We start from the raw sequence: 21,808 nt of genomic DNA on the forward strand, positions 1-21,808 counted from the left end.
CTATCAAATCTGGTGCAACAATGGGATGTGACGGAGTCTGCAACAGACCAGCATCACTGTGGAATCCATGCTCCAATGACATGGAGCTGTTCTGAGGACCAGAGATGTTACTCACTATTTGGTCAGTGTACCTAATAAACAGCCACTTAACGCAAGTTTATAATTGATATACTAAAAAGAAAATAGCTTTTTATTTTCACATCAGGGGTTCTTAGCTGACGACACTGTCAATAACAGTGGTACTCCTATATTAATTTGTAGTTTTATTGAAGAAAACACAAATCTAAACAATTACAAAAACTTTTAACAATCTAGTCATATCAAACATAAAATTAAAACTAAAATTATGATTTTTATTATTACACTAAAGGACTACCCCTGATCTATTCTATTATTCAAACTCTTCTGATTTGAAGAAGTACCACAGAATAAATCAAAGGTGGCCCTTTATTATAAAGCAGCTAATAATCTGCAGTAAATGAACTTAACTGTCCTTTGTTAATCAAAAGAATACAAAAAATAATATTTTTTTAATCAGAAAAATGGCCCAAAAGAAAGTAAAATGTATTAAACCTACTTAACCTCAATTCACTGCCTTTAAGAGTAAAGTCACCAATAAGGGTTGGTGCCATGCATTTTATCAGATCTTCTTCCACACCACCAGCTGAAGTTACCAAGCAATCTACCTTAGTAGAAGAAGATAAGGCATTAAAAATTTTAAAAATTCATTAAAAATATACTGAATATATTAGTTCAAAATCATTACAAAAAAAAAAAAAAATAATAAAATAAATTGGTGATATGCATTATCTTCCAACATGTATTGGAACACTACATAAAGCATCTGCTCAGGAAAAAAAAAAAAATTAATATTGGGTAAGAACCCTATGAATTTTAATGATATAAAAACTCTTTGAGTGACACAGTTACATCTTTGGATTGGATTAAGCCCTGAGCTGGAAACAGCAGATTCATCACATTACTCCTCTAACCACTGTTGTTCTAACTGTGCCACAACGAAGGTATGACAGAATTGTTTCAACATCACAATAGATAGCTGCAATCATCGTCTCTTCATGATAAATAAGTAAACCAAGTCCAAAACTCATAAAGCAGGCCATATCATTACATTACCACCACAAATGAATTCTGTTGTTGGAGCAACACAATCTGGCAGAAATCAATCTTTGAATATTTGCCACACCAGGGTGTGTCCATTGGATAACTGGACTGTGTAGCATGAATGCATGATCCATCATATTCTGTTACTGCTATAATGCCCAATATAATGCCCAATACATCTATTCTCTGCAATGAACACTGACATTGGAGAATTATATTATATTCATCACTTCCTAATATTCAAAGTTCTAGTACTTCCATTCAGAGAATGGAAGTACTAGAACTTTGAATATTAGGAAGTGATGTGCATTAGGGGAACAGCTTTGGCTTAAAAGCAGCTTTGTGACTATGGCAACCCATTCCCACCAGATCTGTAAATTGCTTCTGGAGTCAGCTCATTAAGGATAGCCTTTGTAAAAATGTTTATGTTTTTTTTTTTTTTTTTTTTTTAGGAGCATTAGCAACTAAGGCCATATTGCTCCGGGAAATGCGGTGGTCATTCCTTGACCTTTCCGCATCCTCTGTATTTGGTGGTGACGGGCTCGAACCCCGGTCTAATCAAGAAGCGTGTGCTACGCACTGCTGCTCCTTCCCACCTGGCTACGGAGGCGCCTGAATGTTTATGTACACAATGCATAAACCATTTTTTATGTCCTTCACGATAGTTGCTGTTGTGAATTAGAATAAGTGCCAGGGCAGCTAAAGCCATGAGGCATCTTTCTTCCTCCAAGAGAAAGAGTGAGAGAAATATAAACACATCAACCAATAAAACTTACTCATTATGGATGCATAAATTTAGTAAGCAAGAAAATTTCCCAATAAACCACAGTGAATATTATATATATATATATATATATATATATATACACATACAGTCGATTCCGGTTATTTGGGACACATCGGGACTAGTGCATTTTGGTCCGATTAAGCGGCTGCCCCAATTATCCGAAGTTTCACGTAAAAAAATACAATGTACCCCCCCTTACAATTAGTTCACTGTACAATCAAATCACGTTACAATGAATTCACCATAGTAAAGTACCGTTCACTATACGATGTGCAGTAAGTGCCGGTCATTGTGATCACGTTTGTGAATTGAATTTTAATTCTATTAGACAGCGATTCTAATTAGCGAAAATAGGAGGGATATTATCCACAGGCTATAAAAGTAAAGATATATTAAGCACAAATTTACCCTTTACTACCCTACCAATTAAAAAATTAAATGATGTGTGAAATTCGGAAGAATATATGTGATAATCGGAAAAATTAATACGTACTGTAATATGTACATACTAACTAAACTAGTTGACATTTCTGTTCACTGACATTTGTGGGTGGGGGTTAAAATTTAAAACAGTAAAAAGATAAGCAATCAATAACAAAAAACACGGCACACACACAAATTGCAAGTAACACAATATGCGCAAGTGGGAACGGAGTAACGAGTTACAAAGCTTTAAAAATAGGAAAAGAGAAGATTCTGAAAATTATTTTTTTTATATGATTGAAGATTCAATGGAAGTGTAAACACAATTTACCGTAATAACCCACAGAATTCCAGCTGTCAGTATTATCGCAAATTCAATAAGATCGAGTTTACTATCCGTTTATGATAGATTGCACTAACAGAAAAACCTAATAAACAGGTGACTGCTAATTGTTTTATGGTTGTGACCTCCAGAAATCCGACCGAACTATGTGGTACGGTCGGAGACAATCGTAGGGTAATTTCCAGTTGCGGTCTCTTGCCCCAATTAAACGGCATTTTGTCCCAATTAAGCGAAGTAAACCCTGGCTATTTTCTCAATTGGGTTCTGGTTTTTAAGAATTGTCCCAAATAAACGGCTGCCCCGATTAACCAGAATCCTCTGTATATCTTAAATGCAACATATAATCAAAGTTTCAGTTAATGGATAAAAATAAAAATAATAAATAAGCACGGTATGACAGATGCACCAAAACACGCAAAGCAGCAGTAAAGGATGCAAAAGTATATACAGGTAACCCTCATATAACACGGTAGTTAGGTTCCTATAAAATGTCTTGTTGTGCGAAACCGTGTTATATGGGACTAAAAAAGTAGAAAAATGGGAGTTAAGTTCCAAAAGCTAACAAAAATACACTATTTCGTTAACAAAATGTTAACAAAATACACCATTCTAGATTTCGTGTATCTTCTGCTCTCTTTAAAAAATCAGTAATCCGGGTTTGTTTGCTTTTGCTTGATAAATCTTTGTGAATTTCATCATATGGAACTAAGCATTTTTGAAGCTCCCTTTTGAACTTTGGTTCAATTCAAGAATCTTTGGCCCAATTCAAGAATCTGCATTCAAAAAATAAGATTCTAATTGCTCGACTAACTTTAAGCCTTCCCGTATGTTTTTTAGTGTAAAATTTGGAAGTTTAGAATTTTCATCTGCACTATCATCCTTTGAATTGATTTCACCTCTGATGCCATTTCCACCAAATCCACTTTGCCAGCCTCTTTTTCTACCAGTAATTCTTGGATATCTTCAGTAATCATATCTTTTTTAAAATTTTTTTAGGAACATAGGCAACTAAGGCCACATTACTCTGTACATCGTCTATAAATTGTTTGTGTCCTGAGGTCGATTTTCTGTTTTGCTGGACAAAAAACCTGAGTTTTGGGTATAAAAAACCATGCTACCCTCGCCCGACCAACTCAGCCACGTTTTGAAAAAGACCCATAAAAATTCCTCTTGTCATCGACGGGATTCGAACTCAGGTCTTTTCCACCCAGGAGGGGGAGGGTGATTCTATCAACTGTGCTACCCATGAGGACTTCAGTAGTCATATCATCAAAACCTTCCTCTCCTACCGACGTAGCAAGTTCTACTATAACACCGATTCCTTTTCTGCCGGTTCGACCATATTTCCTGAATGAACTGATTCTGGCCATACATTTTTCGACACACATTTAACGTTGACCATTTTACTTCTTTCAGCGATAAAGCTATGATTCTAATACAGTCCACAATTGAGAAACATTTCCATGCCTCCATTACTTCAATAGATCGGAATTAATTTTTTCCAAAATCCATTGTAATGATTTTCTGTTGTAATGAGTTTTAAATGTGAGTATAATGCCTTGATCTAATGGCCAAATGAAAGAAGTTGTATTAACCTAGTACAACTGTGGTGGTAGGAACATAACTTCAACGTTTGGATGACTTAAATCTTTTGGTTGGCCTGGTGTGCTATCGAATAGTAATAAAACTTTGAAATCTAGATTTTTCTACAGATTCAATAGTATAGAACGTAACACAGGGATTTTCCAACAAAATAAAATACAGGGATTTCTCAATAATTTTTTTTGACTAGCGAGTCAACAGCAGGAATTCAAAAAGAGCGGAAATGTTGAAAATGCATGAGAGAATTTGTTTACACTCTATCCTCTCAATAATGCACTCATATGCTCAATTACTATATGTACAGGGTGATTCAGGAGGAATAGTAAATATTTTGGGAGGTTATAGTATCGATTATTCTGAGTAAAAAAGTTCATATAAACATGTGTCCAATTCTCAAAGGAGATAACAGCTGTTTGAAACTAGTGTGCACAGCTTCCTGGATCAGATGTGACCAAGAAGCAGTTATAACCTGACGCTGTTTGGTGTTAGAAATGTTAAGAATGCCACACATCTTCACACATGCTCAATATGCTGATATGGTGTTTGCCTACAGTTTTGTGGTGGAAGTGCTACCGCTTGAAGAGAATACTGTCGTTGGTTTCCTAAATGCAGAATACCGGCTTCAAGAGCATTTACTACTGTTTACATCAAACTGTGTGAGACTGGTACAGTTTCCAGTGATCATATTTCTTCTGGAAGTGCAAATGAACAAAATGTGGATGAAATAGAACATATTCTTCAGTCGGTAGAATGTAGTCCTACTATTAGCACATGAAGAATTTCTATGCATATCGGTGTTCCACAGACAAGGGTATGGCAAACATTACGTGAGCACGGCTTGTATCCATTTCACATACAGCAGGTGCAACACCTTCAACCAGGAGACGACGCTCAGTGATTGAAATTTTGTCGGTGGGTAAATACTAATCGCCGATTAATTCCATTAATACTGTTTAGCGGTAAAGCTACTGTCACCCATGATGGTATCAACAACACCTGTAACTCTCATAGGTTGTCAGATGAAAATCCACATGCCACTGTAGAAACAAATTTTCAACATTGCTTCTCTGTAAACGTGTGGTGTAGTATCATCGAAAATCAGTTGATTGGGCCTGTTGTGTTACAAAATTGTCTTACAGGGCCCATTTACCTAGAATTTCTGCAAAACGAACTTCCACTACTATTGGAGGATGTTCCCTTGGCAACAAAGATTGCATTAGCATTAGTAGAGGCATATGATACAAGAAAGCAAGCTTATTCAGTATCAGCCAAAAAAAAAAAAAAAAAAAACAGCACTCCCATTTCACCCCTTCGTTCGTTCGAAATACCTGTCCATCTGAGACTTAAATTTATTTAGGCTATCAAGTTCCACAACAAGGGATGGAAGTCTGTTCCATCAACCAACTACCTGCTGGCTAAAGGACTGGAGATGTGCAAATGTAACCCCAATTCACAAAGGAGGATCAAAAGCTGACACAAGTAATTACAGACCTGTGAGTTTAACATCTGTTCCAGGAAATTTAATGGAGGCACTGGTTAAAGAAGCACTGCAGGATCATCTAGACAAGACTTCAGTTATAGCTCGGACACAGCATGGTTTTGTTAAGGGAAAGTCTTGCCTGACCAATTTGATTGGATACTATGATGCAGGCACAAAACTGGATGTAGGAAATAACTTTGATATTATATATTTGGATCTTAGAAAGGCTTTTGATACTGTTGCTCATGGAAGACTGCTGCACAAATTGGAGCAGTGTGGCATTGGAGGCAAATTACTGCTATGGATAAAGGGATGGTCGAGTGGCAGAAGACAGAGGGTGGTAATCAATGGACACTGCTCAATGTGGACTAATGTTATTAGTGGAGTTCCTCAGGGTTCAGTGTTGGGTCCATTGTTGTTTTCTGTATTTATAAATGATATTGACGATGGTATATCAAGCTTAATGTCCAAGTCTGCAGACGATACAAAGGTTGGCAGGGTTGTTAAGGACACTACTGACGCTATGCTGCTGCAACAGGATCTGGAAAGGTTGAGCAGATGGGCTGAGAGGTGGCAAATGAAGTTTAACATTGACAAATGTAAAAGTACTACATATGGGAAACAGTAACCCCAGAGCAACATATCAACTCTGTGGTACTACACCGACAGTGGTAGAGAATGAAAAGGACCTGGGGGTAATTGTGCAGGAAGATATGAAGTTCTCTGATCAGTGCAGACGAGCTGCAAGAGTAGCTCATGGTGTCTTGTCAATGATATACAGGAATTTTTCTATCAGGGATAAGGAGGAGATTATTCCCTTGTATAAGGCAATGGTCAGGCCACACCTTGAGTACTGTATACAGGTCTGGAGGCCTCATTTCAAGAAGGATGTAGAGCTGCTGGAACGAGTACAGAGAAGGGTAACAAGATTAGCGAATGGAACAAAGGGCTGCTCTTACGAAGAAAGGCTTAAGTTTTGCAAATTACAGTGTCTGGAGACTAGGCACCGGCGAGGTGATCTGATAGAGGTGTATAAGGCCTTGGATGGTTTGAGCATGCTCAATGCCGATGGGATTCTTCCTCTTGCTCAGAATAATCACCTGAGAGGGCATAAATTCAAATTGAGGCAAGACAGATGTAGGATAGATGTGTGGAAATTTGCCTTTAGCCAGCAGGTAGTTGGTTGGTGGAACAGACTTCCATCCCTTGTTGTGGAAGTTGATAGCCTAAACAAATTTAAGGCTCAGCTGGACAGGTATTTTGAATGAACGGAGGGGTGAAATGGGAGTGGTGGTTTTTTTTTTTTTTTTTTTTTGGCTGATGCTGAATAAACTTGCTTTCTTGCATCATATGCCTCTACTAATGCTAATGCAATCCTTGTTGCCAAGGGAACATCCTCCAATAGTAGGGGAAGTTCGTATGCCTCTACTAATGCTAATGCAATCCTTGTTGCCAAGGGAACATCCTCCAATAGTAGGGGAAGTTCGTTTTGCAGAAATTCTAGGTAAATGGGGCCCTGTAAGACAATTTTGTAACACAAGGGATGGAATGTACAAGGGATGGATTGGTATGTACTTTCAGCATGATGGAGCTCCTGCACATTATACTTGTCTGGTGGTACAATATTTAAATCGAACTTTCCCTGAACAATGGATTGGCTGCGGTGGTCCCGTTCATTGGCCACCAAGGTCTCCAGACATCGCTCTGTTAGATTTTTGTTTGTGGGGATGGATCAAAAGCACAGTATACAAAAAAAAGGCGAATACAAGAGACGAATTGCTCGCTCACATTTTGGATACTGCTGCCCTCATAAAGGAATGCCAAGACGACCTCAGAAGAACAACACGTCATATTAACATAGGAGTTGCAAGTGCATTGAGGTTGGCGGTGGGATTTTAGAATATTATGAACTGTAAAAAAATTTGTCAATTATTTGTGTTTTGTATCATTCAAAAAGTCAATAAATACAAGCGATAAGTCATTTATCGTTCTTTAATACCTCTCATAATGGCTTTGTGTGTGACAGTTTCAATCAGCTGTATCTCTTTATCCATTAAGAATTGGACACATGTTTATATGAACTTTTTTACTCAGAATAATTGATATTATAACCTCCCAAAATATTTACTATTCCTCCTGAATCACCCTGTATATACAGTGTTGAATGTGGATGTGTCATCGTCTCTCTGTAGATCTTTTGTGTTTTTGACTAATATTTATTTTTATTGGATATATTTTGGACTTGTTTACATAGCCCTTTGAAGGTTACCACATTTGTTTTAAACTAATATTTATTTCAGCTTTTATTATGGCCTTTAAACATTCAGTAAGTGTATGTGAATGTGTGAAAAGAGCAAGGGAAGTAATAACATTGGAACAGAAGATAAACATACTTCAATAATTTCTATGACTTAATTTTCAATTTAACATTGCATAAACTGAAAACGAAATTTGTGTTTTTATCACATATTTTACTGGCATATTTATTGTTTTTCCCCTAACACCCATTTTCTATGGGACCTTACTCTTGCCAACTGCAGTGCTTTTCAGGAACATATCTACTGATGTTGCAGGGAATTCCTGTACAAAGTCAGCCCTCTATTTATTTTACGATACAGAGTAAGTTCCAAAGAAATGTTCACATTGAGCAATATAATAAGTTTTTAATGTTGGAATATTCTCAGTACTCTTGCATGACCATTTCTGTTTTGATCACAAAAATATATTACCATTTTATGCTGAACAAGGAATCTAATACTGTCCCTAACTCCACAAGAAGACATATTAGATGTAAATCCAAGGAAAATAGTGCAATTTGTTTTTCTTTTGATGAATGGATCTGCCTCTATTACATCTTCTTTTTCTATGGGAATCTGTTGTCTTCGACATTTTATCTGAAAGATAACATTAAAAAAGTTAAGAACACAAAATTTCTATATTTCTTGGCCAATTTATTAGGACCATGGAGGTTTGGGTGATATGCAACAATCCATGTAAAAAAAACATGCAAATAAACGGGGTCACATAATGTGCATGAGTGCAGGGAACACTACAAAACCTGATTAGTGTCCAAATCAGTTTACCATCAATGGAGAAAGATAGGATGTCACAGCTTTTCAAAGAGATTGTCTTGCACATTTAGCAGATGCTACAGCAAAGATAGATGGCTGCACATGTCAAGTGTTCAAAGTTGATGTCCCTTGAATCTTTAATGAATGGAAAAACTCCCAGAAAACATCAATAAACAGATAACTGCAACCAAAATGTAAGGTGGCAGAATTAGATATTTGATGTCTGTAGCAAATTATAAAGTGTAATTACTGCCAAATGACAGAACAATTAACCTCTGCATTTACTGTGGGAACATCACAAGGCATTAGCACTGCACCATGCAAAGAACCCTACAAGAATGTACTACGTTTGGTTTTTTTTTTTTAGGAGCATTAGCAACTAAGGCCATATTGCTCCGGGATATGCGGTGGTCATTTCCTGACCTTTCCGCATCCTCCGTATTTGGTGGTGATGGGCTCGAACCCCGGTCTAATCAAGAAGCATGTGCTACGCACTGCTGCTCCTTCCCACCTGGCTACGGAGGCGCCAAGAATGTACTACAGGAGTAGGAAAATTTTGTGGAAGCCAATGATCCCTGACGTCAACTGAAAAATATGGTGGGATCTGTGACAGAAACATGAAGGACTAGAGGCAATTTATGCCTTTCAGCACTGATGGAATGCACATATGGAGAAACCACATTAGCCACTGGAACCACCCTGTTGTGTGCTGACAGAACAGGCTGGTACAGGAAGAATGATGATGTAACGTTTTCTGATCTCAGAAAACGTTACAAATGTCAAAGCATATCTGAATATTGGTGCAAATTAGGAACAGACAGGGATACATTTGAGAGGACACTCCAACCATCTACCATGCCAAAGATGTGATAGAGTGGTTTGACAAACACGAGGAAAGCTTCTTGCAACTGCCATAGCTAGTCTAATCCCTGAATCTTAATCCCTTGAGCATCTGTGGGATGAACTGGAAAGGAATGTTTGTCAGCATAATCCTCTGCCTACAGGGGAGAAACATTGTTTTGTAATCCATAACAAATCAATATCACTTCAGAAATTCACAACAGTTTTGTTACATAAATGGTACAATATTCCTTGGGTCTGTCACTTTTCAACACCTCGGTGACTCCATATCATATCATGTTGGAGCAGTGATTTGGACCAATGGTGGTCTAACACCCTATTAGCCCATGGTCTTAATAATGTGGCCAGGCAGTGTAATATATGTATAAACAGGGAATGAAAACTGTCTACTTTATTCAGTCACACAACTTTGTACATGACAGGATTAAAAAGTTCTAGGAGTGAATTTTTATTTAAAAAAGCATAATATTTAAAGAAAACAACACGTAAAATTTTTCAAAATAGCGATCTTAGCTATCTACATATTTTTTTCATTGGTCATATAATTGCAAAAAAAAAAAGCTCTTCCCTGAATCCTTTTTTGAAAGGTACCTTGATTGCATTTGTCACAGCTGCTTTAACTTCTGTTTCATTAGAAAATCAATTTCCCTTTAATGAGGTTTTTATATTGGTGGGAGTAGAAATCACACAGACAACAGTTGTCCAAGTGATCAGGCATATCAACAACTTAGGCTATACTGTGCCATTCTGTATTATGTCTGTAGAAGTGTGTTCATGGGTTGATTTGAATGTTGTGCAGAAATATTCAGAATAACTCAAGGGGGAGGAACTATTCCCTCCATCTGAGATCAGCTAACTACAGCTTCGATTAAAAAACTTTAGAAATTCCTCCAGTCAGATGGGAATCAAACCCAGACCTCTCCAAACAAGTAACAAAATGCACTATCAGGGAGGACGGAATTGTATGGTGCCAGGTCGAGGTAATAAAGATGCATTGCAGTTGCAAGGCAGTTGCAGAGTGGAAAGGTATTCAGAAACTACCTCGTTTAACAAGCTTCATCATCATCATCATCACTATCACTGAGAATTTCCAATTTTTTAATTTGACAAAAACCATAAATGGTCCTGAGCACAGTGAAATGGAAAGACTTTCTTTGGATAGATAATCGGTATCAGAAACATATTACTATTAGTAAGACTATAACTAAAGCAATGTCTAATGATCTGTATTATGATTTGAAAGAAAGGATGGGTGAAAGTTCACGGATGGTTTCATAGATTTAAAAATGGGTAGGTTTTTCATAACATTAAATCAACTGATAACCTTGAGTGCAAGTGCAAATACGTGCAGCCTAAAGGTATTGCAATGAACTGGCTAAACTGGATGAAGTCAAGGCTGGATTTACTGGGATGCAATAAATAAGGGGCCCAGACAACCTAAGGTTGCAGTGGGCCCTGGAACAATGCAATTACTGTTGGCCTAGCAGTCCCCCTGTAACCTTATTTTTAGGACCTTTAAAAATATGTACTCAAGTCCCAGACCACTTAAATCCAGCTTTAATGGAGGATATTGTTCTTGTCAGGTTTTTAATGTAGATGAAAGTAAGCTATCGATGAAAGGAATGTTGTTAGGAAAGCATTCTGGCATTTAACAGTCCTGTTGATTTTCGATAACATACCTGGACACCCCTAGGATTTAAATGACGTGAATTCAAATGTGAAAGTGGTGTTTCTTCTCCTTAACACCACCTCACTGCTCAAGCCCATGGTTTAAACCATGACTGGTTTTCAAGATTCGCAAGATTTACCTTTGTGTTTACAAGAAATGGCAGTCAAACGCAGAATCACCCCAACCGAACGCAACACGATAGAAATGAAGAGAAGATTCTGAAAATGTATTTGTTTTTTATATCAGTGAAGGGGAAACACATTTCACCATAATAACGTAAAAACCAACGCAATTCCAGCTATCAGTATAATCGCAAATGCAATTAGATCGAGTTTACTACCAGTTTATAACCGATTCCACTAGCAGAAACGCAACTAGAAATTGTTTTTATTGTTTTATGGTGGTAGTAACCCCTAGAAATGTGCTTTAGTAAAATGTGAGGTGTTAATAGTGTATCTCTGCCTTTACGGAGTTGTTTATTCAGTTTCTACATGTGCGCAGCTTTGTTTATGTGTATCAAGCGTGACTCCTCGTTTTGTAATTGTGGTTTATTCCCTAAAAATGAGTAAATACTTAAAAGGTGTAAAAAGGAAGCGTCCTGGTGAAGAGACTGCAGATTCAGAGAGAAAAAGAAAAGCAATATTGATAAAGAGAGGCGGACTGAGTCAAAAATTCTTACCCGGGAAAATTTATAGTGGCTTCATACTATGGTTTATGACCAAAATCACACCGGCCTCCGGCCCACTGGGGTTTCCCCGGTAAGGCTTATGGCCAGTCCGCCTCTGTCAATAGAGAAAAAATATGAAATTGTGAAACACTTTGAGCGAAATGAAAGACCATGTGATATTGCACGTGCTACAGGCCTAAATGAGGCAATGCCGAGAATTACAAAGAATGCAGAGAAAATAAAAACAACTTTCATAGCAGGAACAACTCAAAGTGTAATTAAAATCCATTAGATTAAGACACAAAGAATTGGAAGAGATGGAACGGCTGTCATATGTTTGGATAGAAAACCAAATAAAAAACAAGTTTTCTTACGATAGAAGCAAAAGCATTAGCAATATTTTATTACGTAATAGTTGTAATAAAATACGTAAGTATTTTATTACGATTTATTACGATTATTTCTTGTGTTTGGTAATGTTTCGGTTACAAATGTGTGTTCAGTCTTGGGTGGTCGGCACCTAACCCTATTTTTCCCATAGGGCCTTTTGTATATATTGCACGATTTTGCATTGCACGAGGGTTTTTAGGAACACAACTATCGTGCTATCCGAAGACTGACTGTATTATGCATGTTGCACGATATAGCAACTGATAAGGAATGTGGTCCAACCCTAAAGGACTTCTTGGAGGGACAACAATATATGCAATCAACAATGGTAGAGATTCTTGGAATGAAGTCAGTTAGTCAGCAATAAGTGGGTCATGGAATGGGGAAAAAAAAAAAAAAAAAAAGCTTTGGAACAATTTTAAAAGAAGTGAAGGGGCCCGATCCCAAGTCGATCACAAGAAAAGTTGTTGCAATTAGGGAGTCAGTTTGACTTAGAAATGTATGGGGCAGATTATTTCAGTGCTTCTCAAACTTTTTTGATGCCAACAAACACCAAACATGCTAAAAATAATTCAACACCCCAACCAGAATTTGTAATTATCAAACACCCCATCCTTTTCACTCCTTGTCGTCAAGTTGATAGTAAATGGAATGGTATATAACTTCCTTTTTGGCTAAAAAGCACATAAATATCTATTTATAAAATGTATTTCATATAATCTGAAAACAACTTTTATTTCAGTTATTAACTACTTTTAGAGAGAGAGAGAGAGAGAGAGAGAGAGAGAGAGAGAGAGAGAAAGAGAGAGAGAGAGAGCAAGTACAGCACTCACTACCAGTGAGTCCAGAGAATGTGAAGAATTAAAGCTCTTCATTGGCTGGAGCCAGTTACAGGATTTTTTATAAACAAAAGAGGGATGAAACTCAAGGGGCGAATTTAAACTTGCTGTGGCCCTAAGCTATAACATGTATTAGGCCCTTCTCTCTTACAGTTCACCTATGACAATATTAGAAAGAATTTTTTAAGACAGATTGTAATGTGAAGTTGTAATTTTTTAAGATTGTAATGTGAGGCCCTAAGGTAAATCCAGCCCTGACTGGGGGGGGGGGGGCAGCAGATATATTCTTTAAAAAAGAATGATAGCCAAGGCCAGCAGAACTACTTCAATATCTTCTACAAGACTCCACAATATTTAGACCCCAGCTCAGTGGTTTTCAACCGGGGTGCCAAAATAACATTCCAGGGGTGCCACATAATTTGGGTTTAAGTTACTTAAACTTATTATTTTTTTTTATTTATGTTTATTTCGTTATAAAATGGTGTACAGTATCTTTTTAATTTTGTGGTGATTTATAATTGATGTTTACTTAGTACCTCTATATAAAGAATAAAATTATTATATACTGTGTATATATATATATATTATTCTTTTGTATTATCATTCTATTGTGGTTTAATTCGTCTTTGTTCATCATTAATGTCATTGTTTTTCGCCATGATGGCTAATTAAACATTGTCCGTGCCGGTGTTTTTTACCTATAGATATTATAGTTAATACATTACCGGTCTTTAAGCTAGCCTATTCTCGGTTATCTTAATTACCCGTGGCCTATACATTTAGGATTTTGCAACTTGTTGCGCATTACTAAAGAAATTTTCATAACACTTATTGATGAAAAACTGTAGCAATAGGTAAAGGCGGGAAACTTTCCCTTTTCGACTCTTCGACTTCCACTGGAACACATCAAGTAAGTAATAGTATTGCAACACAAAAAAACTTACCCGTAGGGCTTTGTGTATTCTATCACAGTTGCTGTAGAGATTATAAAGAATTAATTTAATTCATAATAAATAATAATAATTTAACTAACAACAATTAAGAAGAATAAGATAAACATAAGTCCAAAAAAATTCAAAAAGAACCTTGGAATTTAGAATTAATTTAATAGCAAAGCTGTGATAGATGCAAACAGAAACGGGTAAGTAAAAAATGCATTACATCGAATGGGTCGTCAATCCACTCAAAGCCCCTGATGAATGGGGGCTTTGAGTGGATTAATCAATGGACACTGCTCATCGTGGACTAATGTTATTAGTGGAGTCCCTCAGGGCTCAGTGATGGGTCCATTATTGTTTTCTGTATTTATAAATGATATTGATGATGGTATATCAAGCTTAATGTCCAAGTTTGCAGATGATACAAAGGTTGGCAGGGTTGTCAAGGACACTACTGACACTATGCTGCTGCAACAGGATCTGGAAAGGTTGAGAAGATGGGCTGAGAGGTGGCAAATGAAGTTTAACATTGACAAATGTAAAGTACTACACATGGGAAACAGCAACCCCAGAGCAACGTATCAACTCTGTGGTACTACACTGACAGTGCTAGAGAATGAAAGGGACTTGGGGGTGGTTGTGCAGGCAGATATGAAGTTCTCTGAGCAGTGCAGACAGGCTGCAAGAGTAGCTCATGGAGTATTGTCAATGATATACAGGAATTTTTCCAGCAGGGATAAGGAGGTGATTATTCCATTGTATAAGGCAATGGTCAGGCCACACCTAGAGTACTGTATACAGGTCTGGAGGCCTCATTTCAAGAAGGATGTAGAGCTGCTGGAACGAGTACAGAGAAGGGCAACAAGATTAGTGAATGGAACAAATGGGTGCTCTTACGAAGAAAGGCTTAAGTTTTGCAAATTACAGTGTCTGGAGACTAGGCACCAGCGAGGTGATCTGATAGAGGTGTATAAAGCCTTGAATGGTTTGAGCATGCTCAATGCTGATGGGATTCTTCCTCTAGCTCAGAAAAATCACCTGAGAGGGCATAAATTCAAATTGAGGAAAGACAGATGTAGGATAGACGTGCGGAAATTTGCCTTTAGCCAGCGGGTGGTTGGTTGGTGGAACAGACTTCCATCCCTTGTGGTGGAGGTTGATAGCCTAAATAAGTTTAAGGCTCAGCTGGACAGGTATTTTGAACGAACAGAGGGGTGAAGTGGAAGTGGGTTTTTTTTTTTTTTTTTTGGCTGATGCTGCATAAGCTTGCTTTCTTGCATCAAATGCCTCTACTAATGCTAATGCTAATGAAGTAGGGGATTGACGTCCATGTGATGTAATACAAAAATGTATAAATTATAGATATAGTTATAAAATAATATTGATAATTTGCCTATTGCTACAGTTTTTCATCAATAAGTGTTATGAAAATTTCTTTAGTAATGCGCAACGAGTTGCAAAATCCTAAATGTATAGGCCACGGGTAATTAAGATAACCGAGAATAGGCTAGCTTAAAGACCGGTAATGTATTAACTATAATATCTATAGGTAAAAAACACCGGCACGGACAATGTTTAATTAGCCATCATGGCGAAAAACAATGACATTAATGATGAACAAAGACGAATTAAACCACAATAGAATGATAATACAAAAGAATAATAATAGGTACTCTGTTTGTACCCATGCATTGCTAAAACAGCTACTGGGACAACAGAAAAAGCTAGAAAGAAATTAAATAAAACTACTATAATAGAATATTAAAAATAAAATGCGAACTGAACCATCATAATACAAAAGAATAATTATATATATATATATATATATATATATATATATATATATATATATATAATTTGTATTATGAAATATAATTTTTATAATTATATTATTGTAATAACTATCATATAACATATATACACAGGGTGATTCACTACCAGTGCGACAAACTTGCAAGTGTAGGGGGCACAAAGACGAATCGGAATCACATAGCATTGCAGGTTCCGAAATGCCTTCGTCATGCGGTAGAGGACGTTGAACGGGAGGTCGCGTGAACAGCGATCTCGCTGGAAGTCAGCATTTGCGAACCGGTTCCCGAGGCAGTAGGATGGACGAGTATTCAAACGTTGAACTGGCCGACATGCACCTCACGTATGGAGCTGCGGACTGTAACGTGCGCGCTGCTCTGTGCTTGTACCAGGAACGTTTCCTGCATAGGCGTGCTCCTCATCATATGATTTTCGCACGTGTGCACACAAGGTTATGTGAGGCTGGTTGCTTCACGAGAAGTACCACGAATCGAGTGCGAACGACGAGGATGCCAAACAATGAGGAGAATGTCTTCCATCTTGCAGAAGGCAATCCGAGTATGAGTACTCGAGCGATAGGCCAATGATTGGTTATTTCCCAATCCACTGTATGGAGGATACTGTCAACAAACCAAATGAGTTCATATCATCTGCAACACGTCCAATCATTGGAGCCTGTGGATTATCCACTCCGGAGGACTTTTGCTACTTGGTCGCCAGACAGCGCATTTGCTGCATCCGTATTGTTCACGGATGAGGCAAGTTTCACAAGAGAGGGAACCTTCAATCAACATTGGAGAACCCCCATGGTACGCGAACATGTGCAACTCAACGCCGTTTCTCTGTCAATGTTTGGGCCGGCATTGTTGGAGACCACCTCATTGGACCATACCTTCTGCCCCCTCTTCTGGACGGTAATAAATAAATAAATAAATAAATTCTTTATTGCTATTAAGTACAGGACATGTACTAGAGACAATAATACTCAACACAGCGACATGGCCAGGAGTTTTACATTATAAATGAAATTAATTGGCAAAAAGGGAAAAAATTACCGTTACATGGAAATTATGAGTTACAAACATGTAAATTATAATAATGAAAAAATGAGGACTAAACATCATATGGAGGAAATTATACCAGTTCCACAGATGTAATCCACTCGAGGAGCATGTGACAGTATTTGTAGTCGGTAGCTAATTTCTGAAGGTCGACTCCAAGATGGAGCAGTGCCTGAATTTTGGGGAGTGCCTGGGCAGGTAGGAACCGACTACACAGTTCAACCGGTAGGGCATACTTGATCTTTCTACAGCAAGTCCTGCCCGAACTTATTGATGAAGCACATGTTCCTCAGTCGTTGCGCCGCTCATGTGGTTCCAGCATGATGGGCTCCCCCGCATTACACCAGTGACGTCCGCCAACACCTAAACGTTACATTTGGACAGCATTAGATAAGTCGTGGTGGTCCGGTTCATTGGCCTGCTAGATCGCAGGACCTATCATGCCTGAACTTCTTCTGCTGGGGTCAAATGAAGGCATTGGTGTACGAGACCCCCGCTGATTCAGTTGAAGATCTCGTCGCTTGCATCTCTGTAGCTGCCGGGGAGATTCGAGACACGCCAGGAATCTTCCAGAACGTTAGGGATTCCATGAGGCGGCGCTGTGAAGCCTGTGTGACTGCTTCTAGTCGAACTTTCGAACACCTTCTGTAGCATGGCTTTTTGCCAATGTAAAACTTGTCATTAAAATGATTTCTGTTACACTAACGAGTTGCTGTTTCTGTTCTTTTTCTTTGCTTCTTTGTTCACGTGACCTCCCACATGACGAAGGCATTTCGGACCCTGCAATGCTATGTGATTCCGATTCATCTTTGTGCCCACTACACCTCCTGCAAGTTTGTCACACTGGTAGTGAATCACCCTGTATATATATATATATATATACAGAGAGAGAATCGGATCTAACAGGCAGAAAATTGAGTAGATTGAGTAGGGGTGCCACAAAATAAAATAAATTACTTAGGGGTGCCGTTACTAAAAAAAAGGTTGAAAACCACTGCCCTAGCTCATCCAATTCACAAACAAAGTCCCTCTTCTTAGAGGTAAAACTTTTCAATTTTTCAATTAATAAACCAAGTCTCAAAACCTGTGCTCTTGAACTTACTCCTATTCAGTGTCACCTTTTTTTTCCTGTTTCTTATTCCAAAGGTGTTTTCCCTACTGCTTGAAAATTTGCTCATATCTAGCCAGTTCCTAATTGTTTGCTTGTTATTTGGTTTTTAGGAGCATTAGCAACTAATGCTCCGGGAATATGCGGTGGTCATTCCCTGACCTTTCTGCATCCTCCGAATTTGGTGGTGACGGGCTCGAACCCCGGTCTAATCAAGAAGCGTGTGCTATGCACTGCTGCTCCTTCCCACCTGGCTACGGAGGCGCCACCAGTTCCTAAAAAGAGCGACAAATCCCTCCCATCCAATTATCATCCCACTGCACTTACTTCTTCTCTTTCTAAAGTAATGGAGAAATCTATTAACCACCAACTCGATCTATCTAGAAACCTTCCATCTGTTCAACGATCGCCAGTATGGATTCCGTCAGTGTCGATCTACTAGTGATATTCTGGCTTATGTTACACATCTGTGGACAAATTCAATGGAAAAGCTTGCTGAAACTCATGCAGTTCCTCTTGACATTTCAGTCTTTTGATCATATTCAGCATAAATAAACTTCTTTGAATAATAACCTTTATCTTGCAGTTTGCCAACTGTTTTTTGTAATTGGGTATCCAGTTTTACCTTTGATTACTCACTGTGAGTGATGGTAGATGGCTCTTTCTGTCTTCTACTAATGCTGGTGTTCCCCAAGGTTCAGTTCTTTCCCCCACTCTTTTCCTCTTGTATATTAATGACCTTCTTCCATTGACTGGAAATCCTATCTATAGTTTTGCTGATGATAAACATTGCATTCCCCCTTCCAGTTTGAGAAACCTTGCCCCACAAACAGCTTCAACTTCTCAAATATCCACTACCAATTCCTTAAATGCTGATCTCCAGGTAATTCTCCAGTGGGACAAAGATAACTTAGTTGATTTCATTACTTCTAAAATTCAGTCCTGTCTTATATCTTGCAAAAAAGAATTCCTCTGACTTCTAATCCTTCTTAGCATAAGCACATTACAAATATTGCTTCCTCTGCATCTAAAAAACTTGGTTTTCTTTTTTGCTCTCGGCATTACTTTTCTTCCTAACATTGTTCAATCAGTAGAAATCGCATATCTGCTGTACTACAGAATATTGTTCCCACATCTGGGGCAGTGCCCCCAGAACATCTAGATTATAGATTCCATTAAAAAGAGGGCAGTTAGGCTAATTAATGATTTATCTCTAAAAAAAAAAAAAAAAAAATCTAGTAAGCACAAATTTAGCAATCCAATTTAGAAAATACCATTGCTTCTTATGTGAATGAGAGAGAGTGAAGCCAGGCAATCTCGTTAAATAGTTAAGGATTACCTTTAATGTGAAGCTCTTGTTTCAGAAAAAGCATCTTCACTAAGGCTCTAGTGGATTCACAGAGTATGTATCTATCAGTAGATACATTCTAATGAAGAACTTAATGAAAGGACTGAAAAAAAGAGTAAGAAAAGCATTAAACCTGAACAAAATTTCTCAGACCCAAAGAGGTCATGATAAAAGAAGGAATATTCATAAGCATACAGATCAGGTAATTCATCACAAATGACAGAAAAAAAATCTCAAAAATTCAGAGTTCTCTGCACAGGACATATTGAAGACTGTGAGGATAAACTTCTTTGAAAATCATTATAAATAACCAAATTATATAGTTAGTTAAGCCAACCATTCATACGTAATGATCATGAGATGCAACTATATCTCTGAAATTTCATTTTGTTTTTTTTTTTGTATTGAATTTTGTTATGAGTACAGTAATGATTTTACCAAGGTATCAGTATCGTGAAAAGAAAAAATATTCTGAGGGGGGACAGAGGAGGGGAACAGTTGAAGTCATCCAGGCATTAAAAAAGTATATACATTACATTATAAATTATTCGTGTTATTCAACACGCTATATCAGTGTTCTGCTTTCTTCCTTCTCAAAGAATTACTTGAGTTTAAAATAAAATACTGTATTGTAAAAATAATTTCATTAAAAGAGGATTTTAAGGGCTCCCAAAATGTTTTGGGAACCCTTAAAATGATGCCAATATACTAAATTTTAATTTTCCAGTTTTTACTGAAGCATGATTAGAATTTGTAACTAAGACATTGCTACTGGGCTAAGGTAAAGAAAGCCAACACGAGAACGACGAAAAACGTCAGATAACATACACAGAAAATTAGTTTCCCCGACACCAGATGGTAGGTGTTATCGGTCTGGAGCCAAAATTGAGAAGGATATATTGATTGACAGGTAGGCGTGGCAAACAATGAAATGATTGGTAGTGGGTACAACAGATGACAAGCTACTTGGTAGTCATTGGTTGGCATTATAATGTGTATTTATGAGTAAACGGTGCATAATAGTTTTGTGATGAATGGTAAACAGGTAATAGTAGCAATTTTTTAAAGATTGCTACTTTTAAAGATGGAAGAAATTTGTAAGGAAAATAAAACATTGGTTGATATTTTGAGGAAAACTAAATTAATAAAAGTTTCATTCCATTCATTTTTATGTTCTTCATTATATTTTTTTCTCATTATTAAAAGCAGATTTTTGCAGTTCATGAGTGTTTTTACTATATTGTTGATTTAGGTTTGGTTACGAAAAAAGGAAAAAGTTTCTTTATTTTTCGTAACCTGACCTTAAATGGTAGGTTAGGAAATAATAGAAAAGGTTTCCTTATATTTTGTGACCTAACCTTAAACATTAGGTTAGGAAATAATAGGAAAAGAAAGAAAGATTCTTTATATATAGTGAATAGGCATTTGGAGGGAATGGTGTGATTTTTTTTTTCTTCTTTTTTTTTGGCTGATGCTGCATAAGCTCATACACTTGCTTTCTTGCATCACATGCCACTACTACTACTACTAATAGCTATTGATTGACGTTATGATATGTGTGTATCTGCACGAGTGTCTTTAAAAATAAAAGTAGTAATAATAAATTAAAAATTTGTTAATAAGCAATTTATGCACTAGTCCACCCATGATTCTAAAGAAAAAAGGTTAGTTACCCCCTCCATTTCGGGAGGGTTTCAACCTGACCTTTTTTCACCAATAGGGCATATTATTAAAGAAGAAAATAAAAACAACAGTCATAAAAAAATTTATTTTTTTATGAATGTATTTCTAAATATGATTATGACTCTAAACAAAAAAGGTTAGGTTACCCCCTCCACTTTGGGAGGGGTTCAAGCTCCCATGGGATTCAAGTGGAGGTAACCTGACCTTTTTTTTGCAAATATGGAAAGCATTCATTAGGGCAAGTTACCATTGAGGCAAGTGACCATTAGTGCTACTAAAGTGAAACTTTTCTGATGTTATTGGTTATTGTGTGTTGTGTTCACACTCCAATCAGCACATTGTTTGCCATGCCTACATATCAATCAATATTGTTCTTGACTTCTGCTCCAGACCGATAACATCTACCATCTGTTTACCGAACGAGCAGTGCTAGAGTGCCGTATTGGGAAACTAATTTTCCGCGTAAGTTATCGGACGCATTGGCTTTCCTTACCTTCGCCTGCTACTGTATTTATTAACTCTAGTGCAGTCAATCCTATTATGAAATGAGTAAAATATATCAGTAATGACTGAAAAATCTGTCATACTTATATGGTAATGTAAGTGC

At 37.4% G+C, this 21,808-nt stretch overlaps 1 protein-coding gene across 1 annotated transcript in view; it reads right to left on the reverse strand.

Moving 5' to 3' along the window:
* Window positions 1–21,808, reverse strand: part of Dhps (Deoxyhypusine synthase) — a 97,642-nt gene that overhangs the window by 69,144 nt on the left and 6,690 nt on the right. Inside the window, exons 3-4 of the mRNA XM_090369874.1 lie at window positions 8,487–8,651; window positions 583–686 (exon numbers count right to left, since the gene is read on the reverse strand). Coding sequence (XP_090226000.1) covers window positions 583–686; window positions 8,487–8,651 — 269 coding nt within the window. The remainder of the gene's footprint in view (window positions 1–582; window positions 687–8,486; window positions 8,652–21,808) is intronic.

This window comes from Mastigoproctus giganteus, chromosome 3, assembly GCF_048544385.1.
Source record: "Mastigoproctus giganteus isolate SK-2022 chromosome 3, ASM4854438v1, whole genome shotgun sequence".
Classification (NCBI taxonomy): Eukaryota; Metazoa; Arthropoda; class Arachnida; order Uropygi; family Thelyphonidae; genus Mastigoproctus; species Mastigoproctus giganteus.